The sequence below is a fragment of the Balaenoptera ricei genome, chromosome 20 (genome assembly GCF_028023285.1).
Source record: "Balaenoptera ricei isolate mBalRic1 chromosome 20, mBalRic1.hap2, whole genome shotgun sequence".
NCBI lineage: Eukaryota > Metazoa > Chordata > Mammalia > Artiodactyla > Balaenopteridae > Balaenoptera > Balaenoptera ricei.
Window position 1 is genome coordinate 52677752 of NC_082658.1, and position 25435 is coordinate 52703186.

Sequence of the window (25435 nt, forward strand, 5' to 3'; positions counted from 1 at the left end):
TGGGGGGGAAGTTAGTGGAGGAGCCCCTCCCCACCAAGCTCTGGGGCACCCTGGGGGGGCCTAACCAAGGGGTGGGCTTCCCCCAAAGACCAGCCTGGCCTCCATTCCCACCCCGGCCTCAACTGGGGCCCCAGCAATGTTTTCTTGTTGTACAAGAACCAGGTCCAAGTGTTGCTTCCTCTTCCTTCCGGAAGCCAAACTGCTCCTTTATTTTTTAGAGCTGCTGATTATGAATCTCAGAGTCTTAAAAGAGAAGCCAAATATATTCCTCTTGTAAATGAAGAAATAAAGATATTTAAGTCATGCCCCGGTGGCTCCCGCAGGAAAGCAGCCTGGGGGGTACGAAGCGTGGTCACACTTGTACCCCACCCGCCAGACACCAGAGCCCTGGGCCTGGCCTACACCGCTTGGGGAGCCAAGGTCCCAAGCGTGCTCTGTGCCTGAGAGCAGCGGCAGGGCCCAGCCCAGGGCTGGGGGTCGCTGGGGCGGGACCTCCTGGCAGGCTGGCAGCAGACCCACCACCCCCGGCGCAGAAAGTAGAACCTCAGACAGCAGCTTGTGTATTAAAATCGCGGTGAAAAAATAGTCTCTAGGGCAGACGGGGACACTCACAGCTTTTTCGCCTTCCTCAGCTGCCCCTTCTTCTTGGCCCCGCTCTGAAGGAGGGTGGGGCTCCTGCTGGCCAAAGACAATCTGGCCTTTCTCCTGGGCAGTGCGGACTGCGGCGACTTGCCTGAAACCCCCTTTTGGGGCAGATTCTTCTGATGCTTTTTGGCAGCAGGCTCCTTGGGGGACTCGGGAGACATGGGGGTGGCTCTGCTCACCTGGGACAGCTTCTGATTTTTCTTCTGCAGCTTTGGGGTCGTGGCGGGGCTGCTGGGGCTCGTGGCAGGGGGGTCTGGGGTCAGACTCTTGGAGGCAGGCATCCCATTCACCTGGGCCTGGGCTGGGGCCTTGCTCCTGCTCTTCCTCTTCCTCTTGCCAGTGCTGGGGGGCTGGGCCCCACCAGCGGCTGCGGGCTTGGCCGCCTCCTCCTGCGTGGCGCCCTCAGACTTGCGTTTCTTACGCTTCTTGGTCTCTGGCAAGAACCCCTTTTTCTTCCGCTTCATGCTAATGGGGCTCGGCGTGGCCTTAGGGACTTCCTTGGCATCTTTCTTCTCTGACTTGGGACGCCTGGGAGGAAGTGAGCAAAGGAAAGAAGTATGTGGTGAGGGCAGGGGTGAGCTCCGCCTCCGTGGTCCCCAAGCTGCCCAAAGCTCCCACACTGCGGTGCACACATCAGGACATGTGCAACGTGAGGGTCTTCCCAGCCCCTCCCAAGGTGGGGGCCCCCTCTCCCCAAACGTACTGGACTCCGAGGAACTTCATGGCCTGCCAATAGAGGTCATAGAGGCGGCTGGACCCAGCCGAGTGCGCCCCCTGCTGTAGCCCCTGCTGCAGCCTCGGCTGTTGGCTCTGCAGCACGCCCAGGACAGCGGTCAGGTCCATCGTCAGCTTCTGCAGAGGGGCAGGAAGGCGGTGGCTGCAGTTGTGACATGAGGCATGGCCTCTCCCTGGCTCCTGGTCCCCATCCTCCCACCCTTGCCCGGTGAGAGCCTCTCTGTGAGCCCACCCCCCTTCTGGACCCTCAGCCAACCCTTCTGCCTGTACATCCCTAGTCTCTCTCGCCTTGCAAGGAAAAAAGCCCCAGGTGCCATGTTCTGTTCTCTTCCCATGGCCCGAAGGCCCGCCCACCTCCGGGGGGCACCATGCAGTGACCTCAGGGTTGCCAATGCCCTTCTTCCTATCTCCCCCTCCCCGTCACGTACTGAATGGGTTGTTTTTGAAACCCACTGGCTTCCATTTTGAAACCCACTGGCTTCCAGAACACCCCTCTCCCTCCTGGCTTTTTACTACCACTCCGAGCGTGGCTTCGCAGGTCCGCCTGCCGTTCTGCAAGGCCCTGGCCCTGTCTGCTCCCTGCAGCACCCTCTTGGAAGCTTGTCCCGCACTTGGGCTTTGATCAGTGTCTACGCTAAGGACCCCCAAACCTCTCCCTCCGGGCCAGACTGGAGGAACCAGAGACTTGCCCACAGCGGCCCCTTGAGCATCTCACGCTCCACACGCCCGGCCCGCCTCCGAAGGCCCGGAAACCCGGGCTCCGCACTAACAGCCGGGTCCTCCCGTGGCCGCCAGCCCTCTCAGCCCCTTCTCGGCATCCTTACTGGAGCAGAGCCGCAGCAACCGGCTCACCCCACCCCGGCCAGGCACAGGTTACGGCACCCTCGCACCGCACATGAAGCCCAGAGTCCTGACCCGGGCGTCCAGACCCTTCCCCACCTGGCTCCCACCCCCCGCCCCCTCCCCTCTGCGCAGACCGCCCGCCCCGCCTGCGAGGCGCCCTCCCTCCTGAGCCCAGGCTCACCTCGTGCTGGATGCTCCTGAAGACAGTGTTGAGCAGCTCCAGGGAGGACAGCTCCTTCTGGTGCCCGGGCTTGGTCTCGGCCTCACCCAGCGTCCGCAGGCTCTGAGGAGAAGGCAGCCAGGCTGAGCCCCTCCGGAGAGCTGCCCAAAGCCTTGCTGTTGCCCCCACGAGGAGATTAGGGCGCCGAGGAGAGAAACGTCTCCTTGGGGGAACCCCCAACCCGCCCCCAGGCGCAGGGGCCAGCAACCCTTGCCCCTTGGTTCCCAGAGAACCACCGCCAGCGGGGGGGGAAGAGGAGCCCCGTGGCCGTTACCTCAGTGACCTTTGCCAGGATCTGGTCCAGCAGCTGCTTCCACTCGGGGTCCTTAAAGCACAGCCTCAGCTCCCGCGTGGGCAGGGTCTTCTGGAGCAGCAGGCAGGCCTGGGCCTGGGGTGTGGGGGTGGGGGGGACTGGGGTCACCAGGAGCCTCAGCACGCTGGGCCAGGGCTGAGGGAGCTGCAGGGGGGCCCCACGAGCTCCAGGAGCCCGCTGGGCACTTGAGAATCGGCCACGCGGGAGGCGCTGTCGCCACAGAAGCTCTGGGCTCGGCCATCACCTGCTCCTGCCCCTTCTCCTCAGGCAGGTGGGAGAACTGAGGCCTGGGGGGCAGCCAGGGCTGTCAGTCAGCTGGACAGGGTTCCTGGCCCCCTACTCACTCAGTGCGTCTTCTTCCAGTGTCTCCAGCCCCCTCATCCCACCCCGCCCCCAGGCCTACACCCATCAGCCTGGGGCTTCCTCTGCGCAGGTCAGAGCATGGTCTCTGAGGAGCTGCTGGGCTCGGGCCACACGGGAAGGGCCCCCCACCCCCAGCTGCTCTGGGCCTACAGTGGGGGCGGGGCTGGCCAGGTCAGAGGGGCAGGGCCCACCCTCTGGCCCAACCAGGGCAGCATTCCTGGGCCTCCCAAAGAGCCAGACAGGAGTCGAGCGGGTAATTCAGGCAGGCCCTCAGCTGGGATCTGGGAAGCCCCTTACCTGATGGCGGGGCCACGTGTGGCTTGCCACGTGCTCGACCACGATGGGGAGCAGGCTCTTACAGAGCATCTGCGGAGGGAACGACGGGCTGTGAGGTGGGCTGTGAGGACTGGGCCGAGCCGGGGCCCAAGAGGGCGGCCTGGCACTACAACTCACCGGGTGCCGGGAGAAGAGGCTGAGGAACATGGGAGCTGTGAGCGGGCTGCTGCGCCTGGTCAGGAAGGAGCTCAGGGCCGATGAGTAGATCGGGGTCACGAGGCTCAAATCCAAGCAGCTGGCAGCCTGCACCACGTGAGAGAGAGCTGGTGTGATGCCAGAGAGAGGGGGCCCTGGCACGGGAGCAGAGCCTGGGCTGCCTTCAGAAGGCTGAAAGCTAGGTCCCGGGGAAGGCACAGCCTCAACTTCCCATCTGTGAAATGGGCAGATGGTCCCGCCGCCTCCTGGGACTGGCTCCCACCGGCTTGGACTTTCCAGGCTGAGCCTTCCCGGGCCAGCGCCTGCTCACCTCTGGGCCCTGGGGCTGGATGCCGGCGTCAGTGCCGGCTTTCTCCTTCTTCTGGGCCTTGCAGGTGGACTTGCCCACAGTGTTGCCCTTCAGGACCCGGAGCAGGTAGAGGGAGGCGTTGAAGTAGTAGAGGGAGACAGAGGAGTCAGCCTGGCGACCGGCCTGCTGCGCCAGCCTCTCCAGCCGGGCATACAGAGTCTCCACGCGGTCGCCCACGTTGTGGCAGTAATGCCGGGAGCGGCACAGGTGGTGTCTGGTGGGGGGAGAGTGGGGGTCGGCCAGAGCTGGTCATGATGTTACCCCCCCCCCATCCCGACCCACGGCAGGGCCAAGCCCCAGGGTAGGGACGCCGGGTCCCACTTCACAGGCAGGAAACAAACACCTAAAGAAAGGGATCTGACCAAGGGTGCAGGGGCAGGCCCGGGGCCACGTGCGGATGGGCTCCGAGGAGAAGCCGGAGGGAAACCAGCTCCCTGGGTGTGGCTCCACCACGGGCCGACACCCCGACCTGGCCACAGCCCCATCTACACCCGTCCCCCGGGGCATGGTGGCTTCCAGGCTCTTTGTAAGACAAAAACCAGTGTCTGTGCGCTCAGGACCCTGCGGGCCTGGGCAGAGTGGGAGGGAGAACTAGCTGAGAAAGTGTGACCTGGGCCTGCAGGGGGCGTGAGCGGGGGCTGCGCTGTCCACTGCCCCTCCCCACCCGCTCTGTGCTGCACACTCGGCACCTCAAGTCCTTAGGCCTCTGTCTCCGCCACCTCCTCTGCTCTCTAGAAGGCAGCGAGGGCCCTACCTGCCACGCTGCGCCGACTCTCTTGCTGGGCTCCCTGCTCTAGCGCCGCCCACTCGGCCCGCCTCCTGGCTGCAAATGCCTCCGAGGCCTCCCAATACTGCGCGGGCCGGGCCCCAAGGCCTCCCGCGTCTGGCTGCGCCTCACCGGCTCCCGTGTGGGCACGCCTTTCTGCCCCGCCTGTGGCCTCTGGACCTGAGGAGCCCCGCAGCTCCCTGCACTGCCTAAACGTCTCCCAGGCGGCCTTCCCTGGCACGTCACGCCTGGGTTAGGTGTGCCTACTGTCTCCCATCCAGCCCCTGCCACAGGCCCAGAATGTCGCCGCTGACGCCCTGCCGGGTTTCCCAGCCGCAGTGACCCCGAGGGCAGGGCTGGGACTGGGGGCCCCGTGCTAAGGGCTGCAGAACACACGGGCGGGGCAGAGCTGCGTGGGACTTCCTGAATGATGCGGGCCCCCGGGGATCCTGGCTCCTACCCTTCCTACCCAGGGAACCCCCAAGGCCCGGCTCCCCGGGGGCCCGCCCGCGCTCACGTGAAGATGCGGGCCGTCTTGTGCAGCAGATCCTGCTCCTGCTTCGTGCTGCTGGTGCGCATGCTGCGCCGGATCACGTGCAGCAGCGGCTCGAGCAGCTCCAGGACCAGGGGGTTCTCGGGCTGCCTGGTCACCAGCACCTCGATCAGGTCCAGGACCTGCAGCCGGGAAGGGTGGGATCAGCCAGGTGCGGGGACGGGAGCAGAGGGAGACCGGACGGAGGGGGTGGGGGTGGGGCTGGGGCCGCCGAGCGGGCTCACCCTGATCTGGAAGTCCCGCCGGAGTGCCTTCTCCTTCTGTAGCTTGTTCTTCTCGTCCCTCCGGGCCTGGATGCGCAGCTTCTGCTCGGCAAAGAGGCTGGCCAAGCTCTTGTCCAGGGCCATCATGGCCTCATCCCCCAGCTCGTCGTCGTCCCCGCCGTCAGCTCCGCCCTGAGGGACAGATGCCCCGTGAGCGGCCCGGCCTCGTGCAGGAGACGCACACGGACGCAGGGCCCCCGGCTTGGCCCGGCCCCTGCTCACCAGCGCCTTCCCCGCCTGCAGCACCGCCATCAGCTGCTCCCGGAAGCCCTGGTCCACGTCCCCGTCCCGATCCTCCTCGTCGCTCTCCTCGTCGTTGCTCTCCTCCTCGCTCTCCGAGTCTTTGGCGCCCTTGTCCTCACCGTCGTCCGAGCTCTTGTCCTGTGGGTGGGCCGCGTGTCACGCCTCTCCACCGCCCACCACGTGTCCGCCCACCCCCTGCCCCTCGCTGGCAAGTACCTCTGCATCCCCCAGCGGCTGCTGCTCGGAGTCGTCTGTAACCACCACGCTGTCGTCCTCATCCTGGCTCTCCTCGGGGTTCAGCACCTGCCGGGATTCCCAGGCGGCTGACGCATCTGTTGCCCCGGCCCCTTCACCCGCCTCAGACCCCTGGGCCCTCTCGACGGCCTTCCCTGACCATGGCCGTCCGGTCTCGGCCAAAGGTCCCCATTTCAGGGAGGAAGATGGAGCCCAGGAGAGAAAGCCACTCCCTCCTGTGCCTCCTCGATAGACCCCATCAGCCCCTTGGCAAACCCAGGGTCAGGGTGCACAGCAGGAGACCCTGAAGGAGGCCCCCGACCACCCTGCAGGTTACAGTCAGGACGAGGTGGCAATGAGGCAGCCCTAATGCAGCTTAGTGCTTGGAGAGCCCCATCCCGGGACCCATTTCCCCAATAGGCCCCAACTTACATCCAGGATGAGTTGCAGGGCACGTGGAGTCAGGTGGGAGCAGATGTGGCCGAACACACTTCGGGCCACCTGGCGCATCAGGTGGCTGGGCTGGGCCAAGAGGGCCAGCAGGATCTCCACCAGCACCTCCACCCATGGCGGCTCCTGGGGGTCTGCAAGCAGGGAAAGGGCTGAGTCTGGGCAGGGCACCAGCGCCCCATGCTGGGTGCCTATTGCCTGCCCGCCACCCACCCCCCGTGGGACGATGACCCACTGGTGGCCTTGGAGCGGGTCCGACGGGGCTTCTCCCCCAGGCTCTTTTTGATGCAGGTCTGGATGTCGCCCAGGAGGTCACAGCTCTCTGTGGGGGACTGTGCAGGACAGGACAGAAATCAGGAGCCAGGCCCCATTCCCAGCCTTTGCTGAGCCAGGAGAGGGGGTGGCCAAGTGGGAGGAGCTGGCATCTGAGGCCTAGAAAACTCCAGACTGCCCTGGCCAGTCACCCTCACAATCCAGAGCAGAGGACCCCAGCCAGACCCCAGGGGCAGCCCAAGAGCTGATGACCTTTTACACCTAACACGCAGGCACAGGGTCTGAGAGCCCTCAGAGACCGTGAAGCCCAACCTGCCCACCGATGCCAGAGCAGTGGAGAGGCTGACAAGGCTGGCCTGGTCAGGATCACAGGGCGCCAGCAGGTCCCAGCCTCCTGATTTGCAATTCTAGATTTCTCCTCCCACACCAGGCTCGACTTTGCTACAGAGAAAGACCTGAAAATCACTGATCTTAACAAATTTAAGCCCATCTTGTGGGGGAATAAGCCCAGACTCCAGCCACTGACCGGTGAGTTGAAAATAACCTGTGTGACTGTCGGTACCAAAAGGGCAGACTTTCCCCCATAATGTAGCAGGGCAGCGTCAGTGTCTGGGGTAGGGGTGGTGGAGCGAAGGCCAGAACAGGGCCCAGGCCCTGGCCATCTTTGCCTCCAGCTTCCTGGCTGTGGCTGGGTACCTTTTACCCAAGTCAAGCTCGGAGGTCCCAGGGTCTGGGTAGGCCCCTCAGAGGCCCAGTGCCAAGCATTGGAAGGGCCATCAAGACCTATCGTTACCCACACGGCTCGTGTACGAGCTGGGCTGAGTGCCCAAGACCTGGAAGCAAAAGCCTCAGCCAAGAGGCCAGAAGGGAGTCCCGTCTCCTCAGACTACTCAAGACCTGAAGCAGCCCCACAAGAGCCAGCCCACACAACGCAAGAGGACATCCTTCAGAGAAACCAGGGTTCAGAGCCGGGAAGAAACCACGAGGGTCAAAAGAGCTGCCGGCACTAAATTCCAAACGTGGTCAAAGTTTCTTGGTGGAAAGAATAGAAAAAGAGACAAAGCTGGTTCTAGAGGACCCGTCATGAGAAAGGGTATGAGTGACAACGTGAGGAATACAGTGACAGGGCACAGAACCCCACGTGGGGAGCACCAGGCAAAAACACGCTACCCTCAACCCACTACTGTGGATTCTGGATGTGTGAGAGTCAGACAGAAAAATCAGGACCCCACTTCTAATTGACCACCGACAGACAGAAGAACTGCCCCCATCAGTGACTGGTATGCCCTGAGCCAGACCCCCTCTTCTCCTTTACATCAATCACCTCTGGTCAGTAAGGCAGTTTTGGGAGGTCCTGTGGGATAGTGGAGTCAGATCCCTATGTCTGAATCCTAGCCAACAGCTGTATGGCCTGGGGTAAGTTACTTTACCTAAGTCTGTTACCCCCACCTGTCAAAAAGACGTGCCTGCCTCAAAATTGTGGGGATCACAAACAAGGGACACTGCACGGAGAGCTCAGGATGTAGCTGGTGCCCAGTAAGTGGATGGAGCGACTTTTCCTTGGGCTGTAATTCGAGCCGGGAGCAGTCAGCCTAGGAAACCTGCCAACTTCAACACTCCAGGGCCTCTGCTGGCCACCGCAGACCCCAGGTCTGTAACCCCTTCCCTTCCAGGCCGCCATACCTTGAAGAGGTGTATGCCCACCAGGAGTAGCAGGTGCTGGAAGGCAGCGGCCTTGGCCTCTGAGGACTGGGCCTCCAGTTCTTTCAGAGTCTTCAGCGTCCTGGGTGAGACGGGCACGCCCTCAGGCACTGTGGCCAGAGTCAGTACCCCCAGAGTGTCCCGCCCATGCTGTGGCAACTGCGCCCTCTCACCGGTCCCAGGCCTGGCGCTGCTGCGTGGTGAAGGCCACCAGGGGAACCACGTTGCGGCTGTGGCTCAACAGCAGGTCTGCGAACTGCACCAGGTGGTAGGTCCAGGGCTGCCCGTCCTGCGTCTGCCCCGGCGCCTGCCGGAACTGCGTGCTGAGAGTCTGCAGCAGGCTGGTAGTGGCGGGGTCAGGGTCACAGGCTGGGCTGGTGAACAAGGCCACCCCCTCCATCCCCCACACTGTGACCCACTGGAACTCACTGGGCCGCAGCTTCCAACTGGAGGGAGCAGCGCCCCGAGGCCACCTTCCTGCCCGCTCGCCCACCCTCAGACCTCTCCCAGGCTGCCCAGTGCCCACCTGAAGAAGGCACTGCCCACCACCTCCCGGGTCCGGCTGTCCAGGGGGTGAGAGAAGTGCTGCTCGGTCTCAGGGATCTGGGACGTGGGCTTCTTTGTCTCGAAGAATGAGTGGAAAAAACAAAACCTGGGGAGGGAGGGTGGGAGAACAGCCCGTGTTACCCTCAGTCAGGGCCACCATTCTGACCAGCCCATCCTCGGGCCCTCACCGAGGGCCTGGTGCCCGGTGGCGACGATGAGAGAGCGGACATTTCTCAGGTCTGGATCCGCAGCAGAACAGAGCCCAGCCCGACCTGGGGAGACGACCAGCACCCCTCCCTCAGAGCCAAGACGCAAGGCTGTGTGGCCTCGGCCAGGCACCGCCGCTTCTGCCTCTCTTGGGGAGAGGACCAGCACCCCTCCCTCAGAGCCAAGACGTGAGGCTGTGTGGCCTCGGCCAGGGCACCGCCGCTTCTGCCTCTCTTGGGGAGAGGACCAGCACCCCTCCCTCAGAGCCAAGACGCGAGGCTGTGTGGCCTCGGCCAGGCACCGCCGCTTCTGCCTCTCTTGGGGAGAGGACCAGCACCCCTCCCTCAGAGCCAAGACGCGAGGCTGTGTGGCCTCGGCCAGGCACCGCCGCTTCTGCCTCTCTTGGGGCTGCAGGGAGGGCGGGAGGGGCACCTGGCAGACGCAGAGGCGAGGTCCCCCCGACACTGCCGATGCGCAAAGGCGTCTGGGGAGGGTGGAGCCAGCCCAAGCCTCTGAGGTACCCCCTTCCGAGGGTTCCCAAGGAATTCCCTTAAATCTCCTCCTGCCTAAGGGGCAGGGATGACTTGACCCCCAGGCTCCTGGCTCCAGGGGGACCCAAACTAGGATCAGACAAGAGGCCGCTGCCCCCGTGGGGAGTTGGGGTCCAAGCACATCTCATGACGATACCTGGCCACCTCCTCAATCAAGGCCTCCTCCTTCTCCGCGTGCAAGTTGTCCACGAGGCTGACCAGGCGGAGAATGATCCACTTCCGTAGCCGGAACACGGCTCGCTCAGGCCTGGGGGCAAGAGGCAAGTCCGGAAGCCATTTAGAGACGGCGAAAACGGTGCCCCCTTGCCCCATCTTGGAGACAGGAAAACCAATCAAGATCCCCCAACGCCCTTATCACCAGCACGGGGCCACGTGTGAGAAAACCGAGGCCTTTAAGAGCGAAGGCTCGGGGGCTTCCCTGGCGGTGCAGTGGTTAAGAATCCGCCTGCCAATGCAGGGGACACGGGTTCGATCTCTGGTCCGGGAAGATCCCACATGCCGCAGAGCAACCAAGCCCGTGCGCCACAACTACTGAGCCTGCGCTCTAGAGCCCGCGAGCCACAACTACTGAAGCCCGCGTGCCTAGAGCCTGTGCTCCACAAAAAGAGAAGCCACCGCAGTGAGAAGCCTGCACATATCAATGAAAAGTAGCCCCTGCTCGCTGCAACTAGAGAAAGCCCACGTGCAGCAACGAAGACCCAACGCAGCCAAAAATAAGTAAGTAAATTTATATATATATATTAAAAAAAGAGTAAAGGCTCGGCTCTTCCCCACCTCTCCCTTCTTGGGGAACCACGGTACCATGTGAGGGAGGGTCCAGGCCTTTGGGGCCAGCAGGCCCCTCCCCACCAGGCCCACTCACCCGTGGAACAAAGTGTCCTGGGCTTTCTTCTGGTTGTTGGTGCTGAAGTCCACCAAGGAGTCCAGGTTGGGCTGGAGAAACATGTCCCGCAGCCAGGCCACGTAGCCCTTGAGGGCGGGGGGACTCAGGAACTGCATGACCCGCCAGAAGGTAGGCACGACGGGGAGGCCCTGGTTGGTGACGGACGTGAAGCCCACCACCAGGGCCAACTGCCGCTCGGGGTCATCCTGGCAGCCTTTCAGGAAGGCCCCCACGTACTCGTTCATCTCCGGAGCAAACTTGAACTGGCTCGGGAGCTGCGAGAGTTGGGCACAGCACCGGGGTCACCAGCCAGGAGGGATCCAACAGCGCCCCAGCTTCTTCCACAACAGGCTGTGCTGAGGCCCAGGAAGCACCCTCCCTTGTACCCGCTGGATTGCCCAGGCGCCCCAGAGTTTAATCTTTGCAACAACCCTTTGCCCTGGGCCCCTCTAACTGTTCTGCAGATGAAGGAAACGAGGCACAAAAAAGCTTGCAAGTAACTTCTGAGGGTCACAGGGCTCCAAGTGGTGCAGCTGGGATCTGGCTCCAGTCAGTCTGGTCCCCCAGTCCGTGCTCTTAACCACCGCTCTGTACTTTCTGAGCCTGCCCTTCGCCCAGAAGAGGGGAACAGCAGCTCTCCAAAGCTGGTTGTAAAGATGAAATGAGCTAGTGACAACCCCAGCAGCACTTCCTGTGAACAGGGCGCTGCTTTAAGCGCCTGTGGACGCTAGCCTGGTTACCCTCACAAGGACTCTGAGGAAGGTCCTGCTCCTCTTATCTCATGGACAAGCAGAAGCGGGCACAGAGAAAGGAAGCAAGCTGCGGAAGGTCACACAGCTAGCTGCGGTGGGGTCAGGACGGGAACCTGGCAGCCCCAGGTCCGGGATTCCGTGCTCTTAACCACCAGCTGATTCTCCTGTGGAGCACTTAGCTTAGTGTGGGGTGCACAGACTGCTCAAAACACCATCGGTGATGATGTCTGTTCTCACTGTAACACTAGCTGGGGGTGGAGGGAGGTCTGGACAGACTGCTGGCGGGGTATATAGATATAGAGGCGGGGGGAGGGAGATATAGAGGCGGCAGAGAAGGGTATATAGATATAGAGGTGGGGGGAGGGATATATAGAGTCGGCAGAGAAGGGTATATAGATATAGAGGCGGCGGGGAGGGGTAGATATAGAGGCGGGGAAGGGGGTATATAGATATAGAGGCGGGGGAGAGGGGTATATAGATATAGAGGCGGGGGAGGGGTATATAGATATAGAGGCGGGGGAGGGGTATATAGATATAGAGGCGGGGGAGGGGTATATAGAGGCGGGGGGAGGGGTATATAGAGATAGAGACAGGGGGAGGGGTATATAGAGATAGAGGCGGCGGGGAGGGGTATGTGGGTCGGCCCTCACGTAGCTCACTTTACAGCTCACTTTACGCAGAGAAAAGGGTTGTCCCTTCCCAGGCCCCTCCCAATAGCAGCTGTGCTTGCCCATCCCAGGCAGGACCACTGACATGGAGGGCAGGAGAGCAACCCTCTCTTCCGGAAGCCAGCTGACCCCTGCGGCGCCGCCCCCTCCTTCTTGGCAGGAAGCAGCCCAGTCTCCTGGCCCTTTCTGGCAGGGCTGGGCCACAGGGGGCAGCACCCACCTTAGCAGTGACCATGTGCTCCCCGTAATGGCGGATCAGGTCCCCCTGCATCACCAGCTGCAGCTGCTCCTTGGACAGCAGGGGCAGGGCCGCGCCCAGCAGGCGGAAACACAGGTAGCTAAGGGGGCGCAGGACAGAGCCTGGTCAGAGCCCTCGGACCCCTGGCCCCTCCCTGCTCAACAAACCGGGGAGAGGGGATGGAGAGAGGTCAAGCACTCACGCACCTGGCCGGCCAGAACTGCTTCTTCAGGAGCCCTTGTTCCACAACTTCCTTCCAGAACCGTGGGAAGCTGTCCTCCTGGAGCGCCAGGCGGAGCAGGTCCAAAGCCACGGCAGGCAGCTTGCGTTCCTTCTTCACAGAGGTGGCCGCCATCTTCAGCACAGTCACCAGCCTGCAGAGGAAGGCGGAGGGGACTCAGGGGGCACTCCCTAAACAGACAGGGCCAGGCGCCTGGGGCCACCTGGACACCCGACCCCAGGCCATGGCGCAAACCCGTGGATGGAGGGGCAGCCCCGAGGCCCAGAGAGCCCATCTCCCCGCCCCCCTCACACCTGGGGATGCTCTCATCTGAGAACAGGTTGACGGGTCCCATCAGCTTCTCCAGCTTCGTGGGCACCTTCTGCTGAGCCAAGAGGAAGAGCTCCAGGTGCTCAGGGGAACCAAGTACTGAATTCAAGTCGGGCTTGAGGACTTTCGGCAGGACCTCCTGCAACATGGCCTCTGGGACCTGGCGTGGGGACATGGGTTGAGGGAGGGGGGGGCCCCCGCATGGCACCCTTTGTCTCTCCCCACGGGGTGAGTCCTTTGGGCCCTGTTCCACCTGCCAGGCTCCCGTGAGGCCCCTGTCACAGTGCCAGCCCAAGGAGGGACAGCCACAATCCACCTTGCCAGGCATCAGAATCAGAGGGTAGTCCTTAGAAAGCTCAAATTCCCAAGTCCCTGAAGCTGGGTTTTAAACAAGCACCCCACGGATGCTAATTGGCCCTGGACCACCCTTTTAATTATTTCTCTCTTGGGTTTTGCAGAACTAGCCCATTTCTTATACAAGGTGCCCCACGTAAAGGTCCTTCTGGCTCTGTGGCCAGGGCTGTGCAGACAGCCTCGGCCTGGGATGTACCGGTCCCTGCCTTTTCCTCAGCAGCAAAGGATTCTAGGTACTACCCCACCTCCATTTCCCACACAGGGCAGTGGGGACCCCCGAGGGGCCAGCTCTGCCCAAAACAACAATGGCAAACATGTTTAACCCACCGGGCACATGCCAGGCACTGTTCTACAACGGCACTATCCAATATGGCAGCCACTGGCCACATGTGGGCACCGAGCACTTAGAATGTACTAATCTGAATGGAAATATGCTGTGAGTGTACAATACACTGGGTTCTGGAAACTTAAAAGAATGTAAACTACCTCTATAGTTTTTTTGTACTGACTGCACATTAATACTTTAGACATAGTAACATGTTTTATTTAGTCTAATAAACCATCCCTATTTCTTTCTCACTTTTTAAATGTAGTTACTACAAAATGTCAAGTGCCACACACATTTCCGCGCGACAGTGCTGCGTTTCCATGAGTAAACTCGCGCCTTCTCCGTATTCTTCTACAACAGGCAGCGTTACCCCAGGCCCCGTACCTGCGAGAGGATGTCCACCAGGGCCTTCTGGGGCTGCTCTTGCAAGTGGCTGTAGTGCTGGCCCAGGACTTGCAGCAGCTTCACCGACTGCATCAGTGCCTCCGAGTCCTGGTACCCCCAGAGGTAGAGAGGGTGTGAGCAGGGCATGCCACTCTCCCCCCACCACTCCAAGCCAGTCCACATACCCCAAAACCCCCAAAGCTCTTACCTTCACCAGCCTGCCTGACTGAAAGAGGGCTAGCACCCCAAACAGGTTTCCAAAGAGGGCAGGTCTCACCATCCCCTAGAAAAGGATTCCAGGCACTGGTGAGAAGGACCCGAGCATTCCCCAACCCCGGGGCTGCTGACCTCCCCGGGGCCACTAACTCTCACCTTCTTAACCTTCTGCAGGTCGTATTTCTCTTGTATCTGCTGCAGGATGCTGCACAAGGGGATGTCTTCAAAAGACTGTAACAGCTGCCAGGAGGAAAGGAGGGGTTCAGGGGGAGTGGCCCAGCCACATCCCAAAGGCCCCCATCTCCTCCCACTTCTCCCTTCAACTTCTGCCCAGAGGCCTTGGACCCCCGCTCCCACCCCAAGGATGCCTCCGAAACTGCCTACCCGCCTCTGAGCAGTGCTGATGATAGAACACAGCTGTGAATGGAACTGAATCTTGCCTCCCTACCCCATGCCCAGCTGGGGTTCAGAAAGTACCTCCTTTGGCCGCTAGATTGCTTGACTGCGATTCCCAAACACTCTGTGCCCACAGCCTGCTCTGAGCTCCCCCCAGGCGGATCCTCAAGGACCAGGTCTCTACAGCCCTTCCATTTGTTCAGACTCCTTAGAGATAGCTGAGTGCCCCTTGGGAGAAGAGGGCCCTAAACCCTGAAGAGGTAACAGAACCCACGCCAAAGCTTACTGCCCCCAGTAAATGTACCTCAGAGGATGGTCAACCCATGTACCCAAAAGCGAATTCAACTTTCCACTGCACCTGCGTGGGCTTCTCTACACACAGGCTGTGCTCATGCAGTTTTCTCCACGTCCACGTGGGGACACCTCCCATCAACTCGGATGCCACCCCACCAACTTCTCAGCTGCCGCTTCTCCTGCAGCTGGGACATCTGCCCTTCTCACTCCCCCACCGTTTTGACCACCAAGGCTAGACCCCTTCCAAGAGCCACCACCTCACCTGCGCCAGGGCCAGACTGTAGCAGGGCCGGGCTGTTTCTCGTCCGACCCCGAGCCCAGTGATTAGGCGCTTCAGGGCGTACTTCAGCTCGGATGATCCCTGAGGAACCAAGCACATCCCCAGGTGGGCCAGTGAAAAGAACCGTCCGGCAGCCGCTCATCCCCGCTCCTCGGCGCGCGCTCACCTGGGCCTCCACGTTCGCGACCACATGACCCCGGGCCCAAATCCTGGGGCCCGCCGCTAAATCTTTGCCGGGATCTATGCAGCCCCCTGCCCCAGGTCCCGCCACCATACCTCTGGCCTTGCGCGCAGATACTCCAGCAGCTTCTCCGTGGCCTCAAGCCGCGTCTCCTGCTGCGGCTTCGCAATGTCCCAGAAGAAATCCAAAAACTCGCGGCTGTGCTTGAGCAGGCTATGACGGTCGGCAGACCGGGCGCCACTCTTCGGGGCCTCTCCCTGAGCCGGAGGCTCAGCGACGTCCATACTCTCCGTCTCCGCCATGCTTGTCGAACACGTGGGCTCTGAAGACTGCCTCTTCCAGGTCGGGTCGCGGCGCATGCGCACTGAATTGGGTCGGCTGGGGGCGGGGCGGCCTGGCTCCTCTGTTCTCAGGAGAGATCAGGAGTTTGGATTTTATTCTGATTGTGATGGGAAATCACTGGAGGGTTTTAACGCAGGGACAAGGCTTGAGCCTACTTACACTTTTAATAGATTATCCTGCTGTGTGGAGGATGGATTGTAGGAGAGCAGAGTAGAAGCAGGAAGACCAGTTGGATCGGACCAAGGTAATGTGAGAAAATTCCAGCTAATTTGGAGCTGGTAGTGGGTGATGGAAAAGAGAGGGATGTTAGGTTTGGGGCTAACATCAGCGGGTAGACTGTGGTATCATTTGAGCTGGGGGAAGAATTCTCTTCGTTGGGGGGGAGCAGTGAGGGGGAGGTGGTGGGATTGAGTTCTTTAAATCAGAGATACCTCTTACAGCGCGGCGGAGGAGTGCTACCGGCCACCCCTGTTTCTTGGCTTCTGTCTCTGGAGGATTGTCGTTCAGAGACCCTGGCGCTCTGGGAAGCGGGGAGGTGAGGGCCAACCCTGGCCTTGAAATTCCACACACCCAGCTCCAGCCCCTTTTGTATCCCCTGAGACACCCAACTACTCACCCTCCTCTCAACCACTTCCTTGCTCTGCTGTTTCAGAAAGTGAGAATAAGTGGTTTACCTTGTACATGTGGTGCCCCAGGAGTCAGAAGGTGAGCAGAAAGACACCAGCCCGGCTCTGTGTCCCTGGGTGGGGGTCTCCTGTGTTGCCCATGGGCAAAGCCCAGACACCAGGTGCCTAAAAGGCTGATGTGAAAGTAACCAAGAAGCAGGAATGGCACGTGGCGTCCAGGAGGCTTGATCTTTATTTTGTTTCCAGCCCAGATGAGGGAGATCAGCGGAGTGTGGCCTGAAGGGGAGCACAGAGATGCCAGCAGTGCGCCAGGATCTGCCCGCCCTGCCCAGAGGCCCAGAGCTTAGGGAGGGGCGTGGCTCTCTTCCACCTGTGCTTCCCAGAGCTGGATCTGAACTCAGGGCTGGCCCCAGGCCCTGCTGTTCTTTCCTCATTGTCCTCAGGTTCCTTAGCTGAAAAAACTCAAGTCCAGGAGACTGATCAGGCCAGAAGTTGAGGGCCTAAGCCAGCAGTGGGCACATGATTGATGCACACTCTTCATGTACTCCACTGCTGCCGGGCCCACTCTGCCCTGGCCACCAGGCTTGAGACCCCTACTCCCACCCACCCCTGCCAGGCACCGCCCCACCTTAAAACCCCTGAAAGGAGCAGCAGCCACTGGGGACACTGGACACATGGGCGTGCTCTGCGTGGGCTGCCACCTGAAGCAGGGTCCCTTGGCCACAAGCTCCGGGGCTCTCTGTTGGTCCTTGCTGGGCCTGGGTTTGGGGCCCGGCCGAGTGGCTGAGCAGTGTGTGAGCCATGACTCTGGCAGCTGCAGGGGTCCCTGAAGCCATGAGCCCCAACACAGCGGCCTCTGTGTCATCTGAGCTGTCAAGAAGGATGAGGGGACAGGCCCAGGCACTGTTTGCAGACTCGGCCACCAGGTTGCTGAGTAGAACCCCAGTGCTTGGGGACAGGTGTCCAGAGCCGAAGGAACTGTTGAGCGAGGAGGTGAGAAGGAGCACAGAGCCGCTGCTGTCCACGGTGGCCAGGACACCGCTCCCGGGGGTGACAGCAGCTCGTAGGAGTGCTGGGCAGGGGGCAGGGCTGCGCCCCCCGGACTGTAGAGCTGCCTCCAGCAGTTCCAGGAGTTCCGGGCCAGCTGAGGGCCTGGGGGTGGTGAACAGGATGCCCTGGGGCCCAGGTAGCTGCAGTGCTGGCTCCAAGGTGGGCATGGGCCCAGCTGAGGGGCCCTCCAGCCCCAGGTCTCCGGCCAGCAGACTGAGTAGAGCATCCCCGGCAAGGTCTGGGGCGGGGGCAAGTGCAGCCCGGTGGAGCACAGCTGCCAGTTTGGGGTTGGTGGCTCGGGCCCCAGGGCCCAGGGGAGTCCCATCAGTGTGGCAGAGTAGGTTACAGAGGTCCTTTGTGCCCTGGGCTGCCAGAGCCCTGGCCAGGGATGTGTCTACCAGAAAGCCCTCTTGAGCCAGCGTGGTGGGGCCTACCAGCAGGTGTGGCCAGGGCAGGCGGCCAAAGCATGTGTGTAGCAAATGCAGGGCAGGCAGAGCCGAGGGTAGCCCCAGGCGGGGGGCCAGGGTCTGGACTGGGCCTGACGTCAGGGTGGTTGAGTTGCCTGAGGAGCTATTATGGAAGAGGCCCCAGAACATGGCACCTGGGAGGAGACAAGGGGTCACACAGGGGTCCGGGGCACTGACTGGTGTCAGGGGCACTCAGTAGTCCCAGGTGAAGGGTCACTGACTTAGCCTGGGGTTAGTGTTTACTGACTAGGCCTGGAGACAGGCATCAATAACCAGGCCTGGGGTCAAGATCATACTGATCTGGGATCAAGGGTTGCAGCCTAGGGTTGGGGCTACTGCCCAAGTCCTACGTCCTGCTCACCAGCCAGCCTTGAAGGCCAGGGGCCACTGACTGCCTGAGTTCCAAGTTACTGATCATGCCCAGGGTTGGGGTCGCTGGCTGGGGTTGTGGGTCACTGACCTAGCCCTGTGGCGTGAGGATGCACCACCGCCAGACACAAAGCTGCTCCAACTCCAGCATCCATGACGTTGCCCCCGGCAACAAACAGCTCTGGACCCAGGTGGGAGCACGTGGCTGCAGCAAGAAAGGGACTGTCTTGGGACTGGGACCCGTGACCCCGGCCCCTTCCCTCCCCCAAGCTGCTCCTAGCGCCGACCTGTAGGGCTGATGATGCCGCCGCGGTGGTACACGCCAGGCCTGTGGGAGTGCCCGCTGGCTGGAGCGGCCCCAGAGCCCAAGGTTCCTGGAGAGGCACCGCTGCTGCGGAGTTGCCTTGCGGCCAGGGAGAAGCCAGCGGCCAGCAGCAGCAGCAGGGCAGCCAGCAGTTGGGCCCAGGCCCCGGGCAGACTGCCAGCCTTGTTCCTGCAGAGAGGGATGTCCTGAGCCAGGACCAGGCAGGCGGACGCCCAAGAGCCCAGCAGACAATTCCCAAAAGGTTTGGTCTTGCTTGCAGGAGGAGTATAAGTTTGCCGAGGAGAAAGGGCCTCCTGGCAGAGGCCCCAGCATGTCTGGAGACACAGAGATGGGAAGGAGCTTGGGGGAAACTGAGTCTCTGGAGAGGAGGTTGGAGAGGTAGGTCCAGCCAGTCTGGAGGGACGCCTGAAGGGGGCTTGGCAGGCTTGAGGAGCAGGGCCCGGCCAGGTGTAGCCAGGACCAACCTGCCCAGCAGGTGCCTCGTGCACCAGGGGGTGGGAGCTGGGAGCCTTTGGCAGAGCAGCCGGCAGGGCTGACTTGATACAAATGTCCCTTCAGACGCACAGACCTTGGATTGACTGGCACAGGCCAGGCCTGGGGCTGCAGCCGGGGGTCCCCCCACTCAACCAAGTTTCCTAGAGCTGACCAAGCACGGCGTTGTCTGGCGCTCCTTAGGGGCTCCAGAGGGAGGGACTTGCCAGCCTCAGTCCTGAGTTGCTGTGTGCCCAGACCCCTCCCTGACTCACCCAGAGGAGTCCTGGGGCCCCGAGGGATCTGGAATGAGCTGCTCCGATATCTCCCCCTCTTCCTCCTCAGACTCCAAGCTTGGTTCCCAGACCAGCAGCTTCTGGTAGAGCACAGGCCCTGCTGTGGGTTCCATGGCCCACGGTGCCTGCCCGCCTTCCAGGCTGAGTCTTGGGAGGCCCTGCCCGAGCCTGAGCCGGTGGGTAGGAGGTGGAGGCACCCTTGGAGAAGTGTGGTGTGGAATCTACAACAGGTCTGGGCAGGGCATGGGGCCAGGGAGGCTGTGAGTGAGCCTGCCCCCCTAGGGCACAGGGCCCGAGGGGCTCTCGTGGTAGGGGACCCCATTAAGGGAAGGAGGAGCCCAGTCCTAGGGCCACAGCCCCTGAGACCCAGGGCACCCGCAGGCCCCTCCCTTTAGGGGGTGCAGCCTTTGGATCCCGGTCCTGTTAAGGCTCTAATCTAGGGACGGGGAGCTTGAGTGAGAACTGCAGTACATTGGCTTGGATCAGGGCTCAGCATGTGACTAGTTTCCGGTATGGGGGTTTCTGGTCTCTGGCTTGGGTCAAGGCTCAGCCTGAGGCCACTCCAGGGGTCTGGGTTTCCCTATCTGGGAAGCAACTTGGGTGGTGAAGGTACCTACCTCCCTGGGCACGTCATGCGGCCCTTATCCAGCAGGTGGCGCCATAGGGCTCTTGGGGAGCTGCAGCCTGGAAACCAGGTGTTTCCATATTCCTTCACTCTGGGTTTCACTTCAAGGAGCAGTTCTGTGGGAAAAATCATAGAACTCCAAAGAGTGCTGCAGTCTCATCCGTTCTCCAGTCATCTCTCTGCTGACCACGCTCTACTATGAGCGCCTCAAACCCCAAACCCTCTGCTGTCCTCTCAGCAGACCATCTATCCTCCCACTTCACATAACAAATCAAAGCCAACACAAGGAGCCCTCTATATCCACCTCAAACTACAAACCCACCTTCCACCCCGCTCCAATGGAAAAGCCTATTCCCTGCCTCTGGTTCTGGCCCCGACCTCTCCCACTTCTTACCTCCTGCTTCCCCAGGGACCTCACTCAGTGGCCCCCTTCTCTCCTGTAGCTTCACATCTTCTCTGCTGGTTCCTTCTCAACAACATTTAAACAGTGTCGAGTCTCCAGAAATTCCTCTCCTAGGTATGTACCCAACAGACATGTACTAAAATATTCATAGCTGCCCTAGTTGGAACAGCCCCAACTTGGAAAGCTCACACACCCATTATCAGTAGCATGATTGTAGTCACACAGTGCAATACTCTGCAGTGGTGAGAATGAGGGGTCTACAATTGTATGCAATGATATAGATGGATCTTACAAAGACACGACGACTGAAAGAAGCCAGGGACGGAAGAGCACATCCTATTTGCTTCCCTCTGTATAAAGTACAAGAACAGGTGAGACTAATTTCTGCCATTACAGGTCAGGAGGAGGCAGAGAGGGCTTCTGGGATGCTTGGTGATGTTGTTTCTCTGAGGTTGGTTGCTTGGGTTCCTGATTGTGAAAGTGCATCCAGCTGTACATTTGTGACACATGCACTTTTCTGGAGGTATATTGCATTTCAATAAAAAGTTTTTTTTAAAAAGCTGGAGTATTTTCTCCCTTAAAACCACAGCCACAGAAATCATTCTTTCATCTCACTCGGCTCTCCAGTCACTTCTCTTTCTCTCGGCCTCTTCACAAGCAGGTAGAGTGGTTCTTTAACTTTGGTGTGCATTGGGAGTTTTTAAAAATCAGATTGCTGGGCTCCGTTCCCAGAGGTTCTGACTTTGTAGGTCTGGGGTAGGGACCAGAAACTTGCTTTCGGAACTCCCAGGTGATGCTGCAACTGCCAGCCCCGAATGAGCACTGATCTACGAAAGATACACACCTGCTGTTGCCACTTCCTTGCCTCCCATTTTTTCCCCCTCAGCCCACTACAAGCTGGTTTCCATCCCCAACCCGCCAGAGAAACCTTCAGTTTCTAGGTTTTCTGATTTCTTGGACCAATAACCTACCAACCAATCGGAGATACCAGCATAGGGTGGCCAAGTTTTTATTTTGCCATGGCTTGGGTGTGGGGGGGTCGCAATTACCATCTGTGTTCATTTCATAAAATAATTTGATTTCACTTCCTGTTAATACAACGTGAGAAGGTTATAGTGTCAGAATGAAGGTCAGGCATTCCTTCCTAAGAAAACGCAGCTGGACACCTTGTGTGTCTATATGCCAACATTCCTCTGTCCTTAGAACTATGCCCCAGCAAACTCTTTGGGACCAAGACCTCCACTGACTGGGTCCGGGGGACCTTTCCCTGTGTGGTCTTTCTCATTCCCATAGCTCTGGGCCTAGACAGCACTACCCCACACCCCCGGAGATGCCTATTAGCTAAGCCCCAGTTAGATGCCAGACAGGCTTCGGGGGTGAATAGTGGTCAGGCCAAGGGGCAAATGGTGCCAATCATTTCAGTGGGAGTTGGGAATGGAACTGGCTTCCAGAAACCTGGGTCTGGTCTGGTCTACAAGCCTTGCAATTGCCCAGCTATGAGACCAAAGAAAGAGCCCGGAGACAGTGACAGAGATGTCAACAATTTATTGGGTAGGGAATCTTACAAGTCTGAAGCAAAGTCCTGGAGGGGCAACCCACCATGGATGGCGGATGGCGGACGGCGGACAGCGGACGGCGGACGGCGGACGGCGGACGGCGGACGGCGGACTGCAGGCAGGCGGGCAGGACACAACAAGCTTCATTACTCAGCGAGGAAGGAGGCTACCTTTTATAGGGGGAATTGACGTCAGGTTGACTCATCAGTTACCAGGGAAACCAGCGGCTGGGGCAGGGGGCAAGTATGTAGGTAGTTACTGATTAAGCCCTATGATTAAGAGGGTTGGGTAGTCATGTGAGTAGGGTGTAGGTTACGCAGGGACTGGTCAAGCAGGGGATGTACAGAGAGCAAGAGAAGCCATGTTGAGTGGCCTGACCACAGAGCCTCAATCTACAGTGCTAAGATGATAACGGATAAGCCTCATCCCTGCAACTATACACACACACACGTGCACAGGTGTCTCTAAGTGTGAGGCGTAGGACTACAGATTGATTCATGCCTTCATCATTTATTTTTTAATTATTATTTTTTTGGCCACACTATGTGGCTTGCAGGATCTTAGTTCCCCAACTGGGGATTGAACCCAGGCCCTAACCAGTGGACTGCCAGGGAATTCCATATTTTTAAAGTTTTTTTATTAAAGTATAGATGATTTCCAATATTATACTAGTTTCAGGTGTACAACATAGTGATTCAATATTTTTATAGGTTATACTCCATTTAAAGTTATTACAAAACAATGACTATATTGATGACTTCATTCTCTTAAAAGTTCTCAACTTTATCCTAATGGTTCTGCACATTAGAATCACCTGTAAGCTTTAAAAGCTCCTAATACCCAGGCAAACCAATTAAAAAATTAAACTCTTTAGGTTGGAGATTCATCAGCTTTTAAAAATTAATTAATTTATTTATTATTTATTTTTGGTTGCCTTGGGTCTTTGTTGCTATGTGTGGGCTTTCTCTAGTTGCGGCGAGCGCGGGCTTCTCATTGCGGTGGCTTCTTGTTGTGGAGCACAGGCTCTAGGTGCACAGGCTTCAGTAGCTGTGGCACGCGGGCTTCAGCAGTTGTGGCTCATGGACTGTAGAGCGCAGGCTCAGTAGTTGTGGTGCACGGGCTTAGTTGCTCCGCGGCATGTGGGATCTTCCCGGACCAGGGCTCGAACCCATGTCCCCTGCATTGGCAAGCAGGTTCTTAACCACTGCGCCACCGGGGAAGCCCCTCATCAGTTTTTTTAAAAGCTTTCCAGGTGTTTTCAACGTGCAGCCAAGGTTGAGAACCACTGCCTTATCTAGCCCGCTAGTTCAGTGATTTCTGCAACTGGAATCATTTCCAGGGACTTAAAAAAAAAATACTAATGTGCTAATCCCTCCCCCTCTCCAGTCCCACACCAATGGAGTCAGTATCTCTGGAAGCGAGCCTCAGTTATCAGGATAGTTTTTAAAGCTCCTCAGGTGATTCTAATGTGTAGCCAGGTTTGAGAATTGAGAATTGCTGCTTCTACTAATACCCTCATAGGTGCATTTACCAGGCATTCACTGGGTATCTCTTCTGTGCTGGGGGGGGTAGGGTGGTGAGGAGCCTGGGAACAGCCAGAGGTTGGTTGTCCTCCAGCAGCCCTGGCTGCTTCTACAAAAAGAGGAAGGAAAAAAAAAAAAAAAGAGGAAGGATATGGGCCCAGCAGTCAGCTTTTCTCCAGTCCCCTCAAGCTGACTTTCCTGCTCATCATCTCTGGCTCAGACCTGCCGTGTGTGCATGCACATGTGCACATGACTTTATAATTGGACCTTGGGACATGCTGAGATTTGACTCTGATTATAAATTTGGAGGCAGTGAAGTGTGGTAGGGGTGGAAGAATTGGCTTTTCCTTGCAAGGTGACTCTGTGATGTGACCAGAATATTGGTATTAAAAAAAAATTAAGAAAATCAGCCCCGGTGATTATAGTTGCAGATATCACCAAAAAGGAGTTTTGAGCAAGTCAGGAACAGCCTCAACAGACAGAGGAGGCAGTGTTAGAATGGGTGTATGCCATTTGCTAAGATAACTGTACACTCGGGAAAGACAAATACCTTTATCCTTCAGGGATTATTAGTTGCTGGCTGTGAGCTAATAATACCTAAATTGTTATTGCTGTGGTCCACCTGTTAAAATGAGGACTTATGACAGTTAAAGGGAAATTTGACCGAGATAGAGCTGGTGGAATTCTTCACTCATTCTGTAGCTATTTCCACACTTTCTGAGTACACAGTTGGAATAATATACTCTGCAACTACCATAATCTTTACATTATTTCTCAGATTCATAGAGTAAGAGCCTTTATTGTGGTAAGAGCCAAGTGGAAGCCTCCCTCTTCAATGCTCCCTCTATAAGCAGAATCCTCAAATCAATACCGGAAGAATTGCAAAGATGAATGCTACCATTAAAGACTTAAAAAGTGGAGGGGTACTGATTGCTATTTCAACTTAATTTAGTGGTTTGTATAATGCAGAAGACAGATGGGTCTTGGGAAATTACAGTAGGTGTAGTAACAAGAGTTAAGTCAAATTGCAGCTGCTATTCCAGGTATTTCTTTATTGAGGAAAATGAACACAGCCTCTGGCAAATGCTCTATTCTCTACCCCAATAAGCAGAGAATCCAGAAGTCTTTTGTTTTTACCTGGTAGGGATAGCAGTACACCTTCACCTTCTAGCCTCAAAATGATGGCAGCACAGCTTCTAATGTTCAGTGTCAGGGATACAAGCTGGGGCATCTGGTGCCCAGATGAGATGGAAACAGGGGTACCTTCACCAGACATTTCTGCCCCATGATTTTGAGCATTAGATCTGGATGCATAGCCTCTGAGGCAGTTCTTGAACAGCTCCCCACGTCACCCATCCACTTTCTGTGCCCACAGACCTTTCATAAATTTATTTTCTATTTAATTCAGGCAGAAGTATGTCTATTGCTTACAACTAGTAACACTGACTGAGACACCTACCTCTAGGAGTCCCTGGAGGGCAGCAAACATCCTACGCGGCTTGAAGTGGGGACCAGGGACGTGTCTCTTGATAGAACCAGGATTCTCATGTCCAAATACTGAAGTCACTCACGCAGATGAACAGACGTGAGGTCAGTTATCTCACTGGCTGAGCTTAGGCCACATGTGTGCCCCTTGCCAGTAGAGGAAGAGTATGTCTTAGAGCCAGACTTAGAATTGGGGAAGTTCAGCTCCAGTAAGAGGTCATTACTTGGTCAGTTTCTTTTCTGAATATTTCTAAAGCAAGAAAGCCTGAATCAGGAAGCATCTCTGTTGCCCCTTTCCTGGCAGCATCTAGTTCTTTATTCACTGCTTTAATCTCTGTCAAAAGTGTTCCAGTTGCCTCTGGGTACCGGTCTTCTCCTGGTGCTGAGAGCCTCATGTATCTTTGACGTTACTTCCTGTAGTGGGTCTGTCAAGTTTTCGAATGCCTCCTCTCTCCACTCCTTCCTAATAGCATCCAGATTTTCTACTGGGGAATTATTCCTCCCCCACCCCTCATCGTGTGGAGTCCTAGTGAGAAGTGGTGGTAAGTTCAAATATTTGGGACTGATCAAGCAAAACAAAACAAAACAAAACAAAAAACTCATGACCACTAGATGGTAGTGGCACA

At 58.3% G+C, this 25435-nt stretch overlaps 2 protein-coding genes and 1 long non-coding RNA gene across 3 annotated transcripts; 1 reads left to right on the forward strand and 2 right to left on the reverse strand.

The window, feature by feature from the left end:
- Positions 1-169: 169 nt before the first annotated feature.
- On the reverse strand, positions 170-15872 carry MYBBP1A (MYB binding protein 1a). The gene is made up of 27 exons (XM_059908389.1): positions 15773-15872; positions 15367-15674; positions 15073-15171; positions 14277-14360; positions 14113-14187; positions 13905-14012; positions 12823-12998; positions 12495-12662; positions 12271-12388; positions 10610-10905; positions 9884-9994; positions 8970-9095; positions 8617-8784; positions 8426-8525; positions 6705-6801; positions 6452-6603; positions 6002-6088; positions 5765-5923; positions 5504-5674; positions 5244-5401; positions 3922-4174; positions 3573-3698; positions 3417-3485; positions 2718-2831; positions 2405-2506; positions 1349-1497; positions 170-1173 (listed from the first exon to the last, which is right to left on the reverse strand). Exons 2-27 carry the CDS (start codon positions 15628-15630, stop codon positions 609-611), a joined length of 4095 nt encoding a protein of 1364 aa, XP_059764372.1. The 5' UTR covers positions 15631-15674; positions 15773-15872; the 3' UTR covers positions 170-608.
- On the forward strand, positions 15651-20804 carry LOC132355834 (uncharacterized). The gene is made up of 4 exons (XR_009499703.1): positions 15651-15857; positions 16054-16148; positions 16266-16318; positions 16486-20804. It is a non-coding gene; the product is annotated as an uncharacterized LOC132355834 (long non-coding RNA).
- On the reverse strand, positions 16834-24867 carry GGT6 (gamma-glutamyltransferase 6). Its single transcript, XM_059908392.1, has 9 exons — positions 24780-24867; positions 21845-21967; positions 21217-21333; positions 20237-21072; positions 19835-19958; positions 19197-19449; positions 18413-18618; positions 18217-18330; positions 16834-17890 (listed from the first exon to the last, which is right to left on the reverse strand). Exons 6-9 carry the CDS (start codon positions 19328-19330, stop codon positions 16869-16871), a joined length of 1476 nt encoding a protein of 491 aa, XP_059764375.1. The 5' UTR covers positions 19331-19449; positions 19835-19958; positions 20237-21072; positions 21217-21333; positions 21845-21967; positions 24780-24867; the 3' UTR covers positions 16834-16868.
- Between the last annotated feature and the right edge of the window lie 568 nt (positions 24868-25435).

Excerpts from the sequence above, each read along its gene's own strand:
- GGT6 (XM_059908392.1), bottom strand. The coding sequence starts at position 19,330 with ATGGAACCCACAGCAGGGCCTGTGCTCTACCAGAAGCTGCTGGTCTGG. Across the intron at positions 18,619-19,196 it reads GGGCCCCAGGACTCCTCTGG|GAACAAGGCTGGCAGTCTGC; the intron begins GTGAGTCAGGGA and ends CCCTCTCTGCAG. Across the intron at positions 17,891-18,216 it reads TCCTCACGCCACAGGGCTAG|GTGCCATGTTCTGGGGCCTC; the intron begins GTCAGTGACCCA and ends GTCTCCTCCCAG.
- MYBBP1A (XM_059908389.1), bottom strand. The coding sequence starts at position 15,630 with ATGCGCCGCGACCCGACCTGGAAGAGGCAGTCTTCAGAGCCCACGTGT. Across the intron at positions 5,675-5,764 it reads TGCAGGCGGGGAAGGCGCTG|GGCGGAGCTGACGGCGGGGA; the intron begins GTGAGCAGGGGC and ends TCTGTCCCTCAG. Across the intron at positions 3,486-3,572 it reads GCCTCTTCTCCCGGCACCCG|ATGCTCTGTAAGAGCCTGCT; the intron begins GTGAGTTGTAGT and ends TTCCCTCCGCAG.